Source organism: Peromyscus eremicus, chromosome 16_21 (genome assembly GCF_949786415.1).
Source record: "Peromyscus eremicus chromosome 16_21, PerEre_H2_v1, whole genome shotgun sequence".
Lineage (NCBI taxonomy): Eukaryota > Metazoa > Chordata > Mammalia > Rodentia > Cricetidae > Peromyscus > Peromyscus eremicus.
This window is the reverse complement of record NC_081432.1, coordinates 946,799-958,075: the sequence shown is the minus strand read 5'-3', so window position 1 is coordinate 958,075 and position 11,277 is coordinate 946,799. Positions and strand designations below refer to the sequence as shown.

The 11,277-nt window shown below is 41.8% G+C and overlaps 1 protein-coding gene across 1 annotated transcript; it reads right to left on the bottom strand.

Annotated features, from left to right (window-relative positions):
- Positions 1-4,902: 4,902 nt before the first annotated feature.
- LOC131893889 (probable ribosome biogenesis protein RLP24) lies at positions 4,903-6,414 on the bottom strand. Its single transcript, XM_059243998.1, has one exon. The coding sequence runs from the start codon at positions 6,358-6,360 to the stop codon at positions 5,869-5,871; it is 492 nt and encodes a 163-aa protein (XP_059099981.1). The 5' UTR covers positions 6,361-6,414; the 3' UTR covers positions 4,903-5,868.
- Positions 6,415-11,277: the final 4,863 nt, after the last annotated feature.

Below are 11,277 nucleotides of genomic sequence, written 5' to 3'. Positions count from 1 at the left end.
ACAATTGGGAGAAAGAATACTTGTTTAAGGCAGAAGAACCTGGCAGCTGACACAGGAAGTGAGCTGGAGAAATGAAATCCAGGGATGATGGAAATCCCCAACCCTGAAAGACAAAACCTGAGACCAGGGACCGTATCACCACCCCCTTCTTCCTGTACCTTGTGCTTTTTATCAGTGTCTCCTTGGGTCCCATTTAGGAGCTGTGCCAGTCAGAAATTCTCAGTGTTTTAGTTTTAGGATCTCTATGTGGCTTTACAAAATAGATCCTCAGTGAGATTTTATGTAGGTTACATCGATCAGCGTTTACCATTGTAAAAAAAAGTAAAATATAGGCCATGTGATGGTTTGAATAAGAATGGCCTCCATAGGCTCATATATTTGCTTAATCATCAAGAAGTAGCACTACTTGAGAAGGATTAGAGGGCATGGCCTTGTTGGAGTAGATGTGGCCTTGTTGAAGGATGTGTCACTGATGATGAGCTTTGGGGTTTCAAAAGGTTCTCTCTTCCTGTTGCCTGTGTATCAAGATGTAGGATTCTCAGCTACCTCTCCACCACATCTGCCTGCATGCAGCCATGCTTTCTGCTATGAAGATAATGGACTAAATCTCTGAAACTGTTAACCAGCCCCAATTAAATGCTTTCCTTTATAAGAGTTGCTATGGTCATGGTGTCCTTCATGGCAACAGAGCACACACTAAGACAGGCTGGGTGTGGTGGTCCAGGACTGTAACCACAATTCTTGGGAGTTAGAGACAAGAAGCTTGTCACAGTTCCAAGCCAGCCAGTGGTACACCCTGTCTCAAAAAAAAAAAAAAAAGCTGGGGGGGGGGGGGAGGGTCAGGGAGATGACTCAGCAGTTAAAGGCAGTTGTTGCCAAATAGTAATACCTGAGTTGGATCCTAAGAACCCACATAAAAGAAGTAGAGAATGTATTCCTGCAAAGTTGTCCTCTGACCTCACATGTACACTCTGGTGCAGGGGATAATGAAGTTGGCCTGGTCTAGCTGCCTCGAGAGGCATGCATCATAGGTTTTTCAGGTTAGAGTCCATGGCTCCTGAGGCACTGTGTGCCTTTCCATTCCCAAGGCACTCCCTCAGGCAGTGAAGCATTCAGGCCGAGCTCTGTTCCTCTGTATGTTCCCTTAGAAGTCAAGAAAGCATGGAAGGTTGACAGGACAATTGGTCTTAGACATTAATCTTGTATACAGCTTGCAAACTTCATTGTATCCTGGCAACCACAACTGTACTGATCCTAGCAATTGGCACTATATTCTGTTCCCGATAACGGTGTTAAAAGTCTAATCGCTCTCAAAAACTATCACAGCCTCAGTCTTGCTTTGACTCCTCCAACCCAAGCCTGTTTAATTCCTGGACCAGGCATATCAGGTAATCTTGGCCCAGTAAGTAATCAAGGACACTTATACTGGCTTATGCTGTGGCATACTTGGACAGGTTCTCTCTCTCTCTCTCTCTCTCTCTCTCTCTCTCTCTCTCTCTCTCTCTCTCTCACACACACACACACACACACACACACAATGTAAAAAAAAGAAGAAGAAAAAAAAACACAAAAAGGAAAAGTGAACAGAGCAAACAGTGCTAGGGATATAGTTCAGTTGGTAGAGTGCCTACCTACCTTGTCCTAAGCCCTGGGTTCAATCCCCAGCACCACACAAAGCCAAATATGATGACACATATCAGTAATTCTCTCACAGGATGTGATTCCCAAAGTATTGGATGTTTAAGAATATCATCTGTTCCAAGCTGGGAGATGTTGGTACACACCTTTAATCCCAGCATCCAGGAAGCAAAGGCCAGCAGATCTCTGAGTTTAAGGCCAGACTGGTCTACAGAGTGAGTTCCAGGACAGCCAGGGCTACACAGAAAGACCCTGTCTTGAAAAAACAAACAAACAAACAAACAAACAAACAAAGGAATATCATTGGTCCCACAGAAAATTGGAGACTAGCCTGGGATACAGGGAATCTGTGTCAAACAAAACAAAACAAACTCCAAATTTACAAAACTCAAAACAACAAAAAGCTAAAGTAGTTTTCACTTTTTAAGATGTTTTTCATTGTGTGTATTCATTGTATATAAGGTGTTACCTGAGGACACTTTCATTCCAGTGGATAGTGTAGGTTGAACACATCGCCACTACCTTCCCCTTCCTCCACCTTTTCGTAATTCTCCTTTGTTCCCTTTTATTTTCATTTCAAATATGCATTATGATTTTATCTACCTATATAGAATCCAGAAATCACAAATGATAGAAAAGGTGGTCATTTATCTTTCTGAAACTAGCTAAATTCACTTAACATAATTGTCTTCATTTGATTATTTTCTTGCAAGCTATATAACTTTGTTATTCTCTATGTCTGAAAAAAAAATTGTGTATATTTATGTATCACATTTTCTTATATCTTCTAATTTGGACACTTGTGTTGGTTTCATAACTTAGTTATTGTGAATAATGCTGCAATAAATATTAGTGTGAAAGTATCACTGTGATATGTTGACTTGGGGTCTTTCAGATAAATATCCAAGAGTGGTGTAACTGGGTTCTATGGTATATGCATCTTTAGTTTAGTTTATTTTTGTTTCCTTTTTTGAGACAGTCTCATGTAGCCAGGCTGGCCTCAAACATAGGACGACCTTGAGCTTCTGATCCTTCTGTCACTATGTCCCCAAGTGCTGAGATTATACCTGACTGAATTACTGTTTTATGCTGTGCTGGGTATAGATCCCGTGGCTTTCCGAATGCTAGGCAAGACTCCTCCAAACAAACTACATCCTCAGCCTAGTTTACATGTCTACCAGAACTATATATGCTCTCTTTATCCACATACTAGCCAGTATCTCTTATATTTCCTTTATTTATTTATTTATTTATTTATTTATTTATTTATTTATTTATTTATGTGTATGAGAGAGAGAGAGAGAGAGAGAGAGAGAGAGAGAGAGAGAGAGAGAGAGAGAAAACCTTAGGTATCAGTCCTTACCTTTCACCTTGTAATAGACAGGGTCTCTTTTTGTTGTTCTTAGATGCATAGGCTAGCTGGGCATTTAACTTTCAGGCAATTTTCCTGCCTCCACCTCCCATCTCCCTGTATGAGTGCTGGCATTGTGGGTGCTCTAGATTCTAGAGGCTTTTTAACAAATGTAGTAAGGGATTGTGATAGAAGTTAGTTTAGTGGGAAAATTAATATAGGTAAAGCAGGGGCCTCAGAGGATGGAAAATCGGAACAAGGAAGTGTCAACAGCTAGGACTTATGAGTTTTTCTTGAGAAGCCTTATAGACTGTGGTTTAGGTTAATGATTAAGAAAAACAGTTGAGTCCCAGGAACTAAGCTTGAGTTCTTTTAATCTTTAATGTTGGGAGATGTGTTCACAGGTTTCGGTGTGCATTGTAGGTAAAACAGAGCTTTAAATAATGACTTCATGTAACTAGAAAACAAAGAATTGAGTGGTTAGTTAAGATAATTGGACAGGACTTTAAAATATGAAAAGTGAAACTAATAACCTGTTTTTCTAGCAATTATAAAAACTACTGCCTATGTAAACAGTTACGGCTGAAAGGCTCCTGATTCGTGAGAAGTCTAAAAGATAAATGTTTAACTGAGTGTGGGTTTCTCAGAAAATCTGTAAAGATGTGGTTAAGAAATGTACTGGGGCCGGGCGGTGATGGTGCACACCTTTAATCCCAGCACTTGGGGGCAGAGGCAGGTGGATCTTTGTGAGTTCGAGGCCAGCCTGGTCTACAGAGCAAGATCCAGGAAAGGTGCAAAGCTACACAGAGAAACCCTGTATGTATTGGGGTTGACTTGATCCAGAAAAATATGTTTTTATGGTGATTACACAGTAACTGTGTAACTTTTGGTTATAGGGAAAATCCTCTTGGTAATGAACTTGGTGTGGGGAAATATAAAAGGATGTTTGAAAAATAAAGAAGGAGATGATAGAAAGAAGATAGAGAGACCCTGAAGAGGGGTGTGTGTGTGTGTGTGTGTGTGTGTGTGTGTGTGTGTGTGTGTGTGTGTGTGTGTTTCCCTTTTTGGCTGGCCCCAGAGAATTAAGTTTCACTCCCTCAGATAGAAAAGTCAATTGTGTGATTAGTCCACCTACTCCATGGCTCCCTTTCAATTTCTGAGCTGCTGAGGGCTGGCCCTTACAGCAGCAGTTACATGAGGTCCAATTTCTCAATTTTAGGCAGTATTTCCTAGGCAACTGGAGTTCTGTTCAGAAATTCCTGAGCCAGGCCTGGTGGTACACACCTTTAATTTCAGCACTCAGGAGGCAGAGGCAGGTAGATCTCTGAGTTCTCAGCCAACCTGGTCTACACAGTGAGTTTCAGGACAGCCAGGACTACATAGAGAAACTCTGTCTCAAAAAAAAAAAAATTCTTTCTTTCTTTCTTTCTTTCTTTCTTTCTTTCTTTCTTTCTTTCTTTCTTTCTTTCTTTCTTTCCTTCCTTCCTTCCTTCCTTCCTTCCTTCTTTCTTTGTCCTTGCATATCTGTATCTTGAAATATTTTCCCTCTAACAGTTTCAGTTTGGGATCTTACATTAAAGTATTTGATCTATTTGATTCATTTACAGTTGCTTTTTATACTAAGAGACAACGATCTAGTTTCATCCTTCTACATGTAGATATTCAGTTTTCTTGGCACTATCTGTTGAAGAGCCTGTCTTTTCTCCAGGATAGGTTTTTGGCATCTTTGTCCAAAAGCAACTGACTGTAGCAGTGTAGGTTTAATTGTTGTTGTTGTTGTTGATGATGATGATGATGATGATGATGATGTATATACGTGATGCATGTAGATGCACATGGTGCAGTTGTGAAAGTCAGAGGATAACTTCATGGAGCCACTTTTCTCCTTTCACCTTTTTTTTTTTTTTTTTTTTTAATTTAGAAATGGTTTTATTTATGTACAAATAATAAGCAACATTCTATCCATAAATTCTATTTTCCAAAAACAATTGTTTGTTTAAGAAAATCAAAAATGCTGGGTGTAATGGTGTACACCTTTAATCCCAGCACTCAGGAGGCAGAAACAGGTGGATCTCTGTGAGTTCAAGGCAGCCTGGTCTACATAGTGAGTTCCAGGACGCCAGAGCTACATAATATGAGAGACCCTGTCTCAAAAAACCGAAAAAGAAAACCACATAATAAATTTTAAAAGGTACCAATATTCTTCTGCTTCTAGACTATTGCTGGGCTGGAGAGAATTGGAGGGGAGGGGTGTTGGGCCAGAAATCACAACTTGGAATTGAGCATTCTCCAAAGCAGTAAGAAGGTACCATTCTGGCAAAGTTTATTCAACCACGTCCCACCCCCACCCTCACAGGCCGCCTATTGGAACGGCTGAAGCGGGGCGGACAGCCCAGCCTAATTCAGCTGCCTTGTAGCACTGTATGTGGCCAGCATGCAACTCTAAGAAGCTACTAAGGAGACTAAAGCAAAGCAAGAGACTGAGGTTGTCCTGAGAACGGTTAGTTCCTTGTTGTGACCTTAAACAGACTATCCTAGTGCAAGGAAAATACTACATCATGACAGATTTCACACTAGCAAGACAGTCAGCACAGAAATGTTGCCTGGTGCCATTAAGCAATAACTCAAACCATGGTATGCCCAGAGTTCGTGCCTTCATCGACACACAAACCTTTGTGTTTATGTGAGCATAGCACGGTGACGCAGAACATTGAGCTGAGATCTAACACCCACAATGGATGCTTTTACAGGCTGCAATATAAGAGGGAAGCTCGTGAATCACCTTTGTCTGAGGGACCTTACATAACCAATCAATAACTTAGGGATCGACAGTCTCCACTGGTTCCCAGTGTGTCCAGGGCTGGTTGTAGGAGGCACCATTAGGAAGCATCCTCCATGTCCACATCCTCCTGCAACTGCTGGACCATTTTTTCTTCCAGCTGCTTTCCTTTGCCTGCAAGAGGAGCCCGGATAAGATGGATGCTCTGCTTGACTTCTTTGATGTCCTGAACCTTCTGAAGCTCTTTGTTTTTCTTCAACCTGTTCATTATAAACTTAGCCTGGCGTTTCTGCTTGATCTCTTCAACCCTCTTCATTGCATCGATGGTTTTACTCCAGAGCTCTCGCTGGTATTTCACGGGTTCATTTCTACGTTTTTCAAATTCAAATGAGTTGTCCACGGTGAGCTCCTTGCCAGCCGCTTTCCGGAAGGCTTTAGTCCATCTGACCTTGCGTGGGTTCCGCTTCTTCTTGAAGTTTTTATGACACTTGGATTTGCAGAATCGGAACACCTTGCAGTCGTTGCGGACGAACATCATGCCGTGGCCCGGGTAGATCGGCCCGGAACAGAAGTAACATTTCTCGATCCTCATGGGGACTCCGCGTGGGACCCACCTCCTAGGCGCCGAGCTGAAGAGGAAGGGATACGATACTACCTCTCCTTTCACCTTTACGTGAGTTCTGTGGGTTGAACTCTTGTCTCCAGGTTTGATTGATAAAGATACTTACTTACCTTTACCCACTGAGCCATCTGACCAGTATAAGACAGCTAGTTCTGTCCAACAGTCATTTTCCTTGAGACCAACATCTTAGAATGTAGCAGAATGTAGCAGAATTCACTGCATATGTTTCCTACACCACCAAAGATACTGAAAAGATGTGAGCTCAAGGGGTTTAATGGGGAAATTCCACAGGGTCTATTTGACGGTCAAAGAAATGTATTCAGGGTTTAACTCTCAACAAGAATAATTGAGTTGGTTGCGGAATGGTTCTCGGGAGAGCTCTGCCTTGATTCTCAGCACTAGCATCCAAGACCACAAGGTAGCGAAGGGCTAGCACGTATGTACTCCTCCCAGGTCTTAAGGGGTCCCCTCTGGGCCACGCCCCCGGGAGGCGGGGCAGGTACCTAGCAGTTACCTGCTGCCTCACTAGGGTTGGTGCTTCAGGGTAAAGCACAGACAACCACCACTACAGGGGTTGATTTAATAAAGTCAACTTTTATTGCTCAAAGAGGCACACACTTGTAATTTCAGCTCTTGGGAGGTGGAGGCAGGAAGATCAGGAGTTCAAGTCCAGTTTCAACTACATATGAAGTTTGAGTCCAGCCTAGCTACATGAGACTATCTCAGATGAAGAAGCACACACAGAAAATACATTTTTAATTTTAAACTGCTTTTTATCTTGCTACTAATTAGTGGAGGGTGTGTGTGACTAGTAACTGCTATTATAATTCAGTTCCACAGCTTAACTCATGTCAAGATACCAACAGATTCACTCTGAAGCCCAGCACAATAACATGGCAAGTAAATTCTAGAAATATAAAGATAGTTTGATATAATATATCCCATGAATAAAGCCTTAGTGACTTCAAGAGGTCCATGGAACATGCTTCAACAACTGCTGTTTTGAGTCAGGTATGGCCCTAGTCACTATTTCCAGTATTCAGCAGCCTGGAGCTGGGGGATTGCTATGAGTTGAGAACAACGCAGCATGTACACAAGCTTCTATGCCCCTTTCTAGGGGATGGGGGTGGGAAAAACACAGAATGTTTGGGGACAGTAAACTATTTTTAGAGGAACTCCATGAGCTTAGAGAACATATAATCGACATGGGACAAAGTCATGGACCCACAGGATGGATCTGTTTGTAAATGGTTTGAAAATTATTTTCTTTGGAACACTGAATAAGATTTAAGTAGATGACAAAAGTCTGTCTATGATGCTGACAGGCTTTCTGCCATCTAAGACAGTTAAGGAAACAGAGGGAGAGGACCAAAGGTAATTGACTTTGTTTTTCGTGCTTGCAGACATTAGGCAGTTTGGGGATAAAGCCCTTACCCAGCATCTGTTACTACCTTTTTTTTTTTTTTTTTTTTTTTTTTTTTTTTACTTTAAAATAAACAGCATTACAGGGCTTGGGATTTAGCTCAGTGGTAGAGCGCTTGCCTAGCAAGTGCAAAGCCCTGGGTTCGATCTTCAGCTCAAAAAAACAAAAACAAAACAAAAACAAAATAATAATAATCAGCATTCCAGAGTGCCATATTTGAAGGTAGCAGTTCTTGGTCTCTTTAATTTCCTATGTCTGAAACTTCCCTAGAAATTCCACGCACTAGGCCCTTCAAGATGGTTCATCAGATAAAGTCTTCTCACCAAGTCTGAAAAAAATCAATTCAATCTCAAGTTTCCAAATAGTGAAAGGAGAGAATTGATCCTCCAAACTGTCCTCTGACTGCCATACAGGTATCATATCATGTGCACAGGGATACACGCACACACACACACACACACACACATGGGCACACATACACATACAAATTAAATAAATACAATTTTTTTTGGGGGGGGTTGGTTTTTCGAGACAGGGTTTCTCTGTGTAGCTTTGCGCCTCTCCTGGAACTCACTTGGTAGCCCAGGCTGGCCTCGAACTCACAGAGATCCGCCTGGCTCTGCCTCCCGAGTGCTGGGATTAAAGGCGTGCGCCACCACCGCCCGGCTAAATAAATATAATTTTTTAAAGAAGTCTCACACACTAAAAGTCAAGTTGGTGGGTGAAGACAGAAAACTCAGACAAGGAATCATATGACAAGAGATCTTCAAAGAGACGAAGAACATAAATTACAGTAAGAATGAATCAGCAGTAAGTGACAAGTGTAACATGTTTCCCCATATCCCACTAAACCAGTCTTTGGTTTTGTTATTTATTTCCATTTTTATTAATTTTTTCATTATATATATATGTATGTACGTACATATGCATGTATGTATTTTTGGAGCAGGGAGTTGAGAGAGGGTCTCTCTATGTAGTCCTGGCTGTTCTGGAACTCACTGTGTAGACAGGCTGGCCTCCAAGTCATAGAGATCCTTCTGTGTCCATCTCACTAGTGCTGGGATTGAAGGCATAAGCCACCAGACCTGGCTTTTCATACAATATATTTTGATCATGTGTTCCCCTTCCCAACGCCTTTCAGATTCTCCCCACTTCACTAAACACTCAACATCATGTTCTCTTTCTAAAACAGAAGAAAATCAAAACAAACAATAAGTCAAAAAATGTTAAACAAATCAAAAAGCCCACATACACACAAAACATGGAGTTTGTTTTATATGGGCCAATTATTCCTGGGCAAGGGGCCTGCCTTGGAATGTGGTTGATATAGCCAGTGGCACTCTGCAGAAGAAAACTGATTTTCCCTTTCCCAGGTGTTAATTGCAAATAACTTCTTCATTAGGGGTGGAACTTCGTATCTACCTTCAGTGATGGAATTTTTGCCTGGTTTGAGCCTGTGCAGGTCTTGTGTGTATTGTCACAGTCTCTGTGAATTCATATGTGCATCAATCAATGTGTTGTGTCTAGAAGACACTGTTTCCTTGGAGTCACCCACCACTTCTGGTTCATTTAATATTTCCCTTTCCTCTTCTGCATAGTTCCCTGAGCCTTGAGGGGAGGGTTAGATGAAGACATCCCTTTTAGGACTGAGCACTCCAAAGTTTCTCACCCTTTACCCATTGTCCTAGTAGTGAGTCTCTGTTAAACCAGTCTGCATTCCCCAGAAAAAGATAGAAATAGCCCAGCCTCACTTATTTGACAAAGAATATATGTGAAATGTATGAAGAATATCTATTTTTCTAGGCATGGGTGTGCACTCCTGAAACTCCAGCACTCGAGAGTTGGAGGCAAGAGGGTGAAAGTCAGCCTCAACTATATGCTTCCAGGCCTAGGCTGTGCATCTAAATCTCTCTCTCTTTCTCGTGTGTGTGTGTGTGTGTGTGTGTGTGTGTGTGTGTGTGTATGTGTGTGTGTGTGATTGTGTTTGTGTTTGTGTTTGTGTTTGTATGAAGAGCAGGCATGGTGGCCCACGATTGTATTCTCAGTCCTCAGGAGGCAGAGGTATGTGTATTAGCTCAATTCAAGACCAGTTTGGTCTGTGTAGAGAGGGAGGAAAAAAATCAATGAGTGACCCATGCAGGAAGAACTTAAGGTGAGTACTTAAAAGTTTCATCTCTTTCTTATGAGAGAGGCTTAAAATAAAACAATATGTGAAGGAAGTAGATAGAAGTAGGTTCCTGATCCATGATCCTGGGAAATGTCTGTCTACTTCAGGTGTGCTGTCTCTGGTGTTTGGGAACTGGCCCTGGCAATCTTTAAAGTCACCTATAGGGATGGCCTAACAATTGTCCTGATTTAGTTTGCCTTGAGATATGTCAATCTAGATTTTCTCTCTGTAAACATAAATCAGAGAGAAATAGCAAGTGACAGAATGTAAAAGAAAGATGTGAAGAGGCTGTGCTGTAAACCAGGGCACATTGTTGTGAGTATATACAAAGAACATGGCACTTAAATTTTATGTAAGTCAAATTTTATTTCTGGATCCAATCTTCTTCTTCCTTTATTGATGAGATTGGGCTTATAGGAGAGGAAGTGGAAACAGAGATCCTGTTGAAAGGGGGAATTAATCACAGGTCTCTTCTGCATCTTTCCTCTAAAGGAAAAGGTCTGGTCTTTTCCAGGGCCATATCTGTGGGTTCTGTGGCAATCCAGCCTCACATGAGTGTAAAGCCCAGCCTTCCTGTAAGACATCATTCTCTTCAGAGTAAAACTAAATCTAGAAAGATTTTCATTATAGGAAAGAAAGACTGGGGAGATGACTCAGTGGGCACAGTGAGTGCTGTACAATTATGAGGACTTGAATTTAGGACCACAGTATCTACATAAAATCCAGGCATGGCAGTGGGTGTTTGTAACTCCAGGACAACTGAGCTAAACATAACACTGAAAGGAAAAGCAGTCATGTCGGTAATTGAGAGAGTTGTCTGAACTGGAGAAGTAGGTTTGGGAGATGGTATTAAATGACATTTGAAACCTTGGAGATGAGTGAAATCATAAAAGAAGTGATTAGCTGTTGAAAAGAAAGGGAGCAAGGACTGAATGCTGGCCCAGTGTTCAATCCGCTCATCAGAGCATATACCTGAAGTAGAATGCACAGCTGTGGGGCTGTGTCTAGAAGGCCCACAGACCCGAGACCTGGCTATGCATAGGAGTCGCCTGGACATCTCAACAAGATTCAGGAACTATGGTGCAGAGCCTAAGTTCTCTGGGTTTATAACAAAGTTGGTACAGAAGCTGATGGTGTCACACAGCGGTCAGTATGTAGACACAGAGTCCCAAGGAAATGCATCATCCTCACTTACGGCCTCATTCCTGAGGCCAGGTGTGATAGCTCATGCCTCCACACTCATAGAAATGGGACAAAAGGTCCATCTAGATTTCTGTATTACTTACTTTTCTCATTA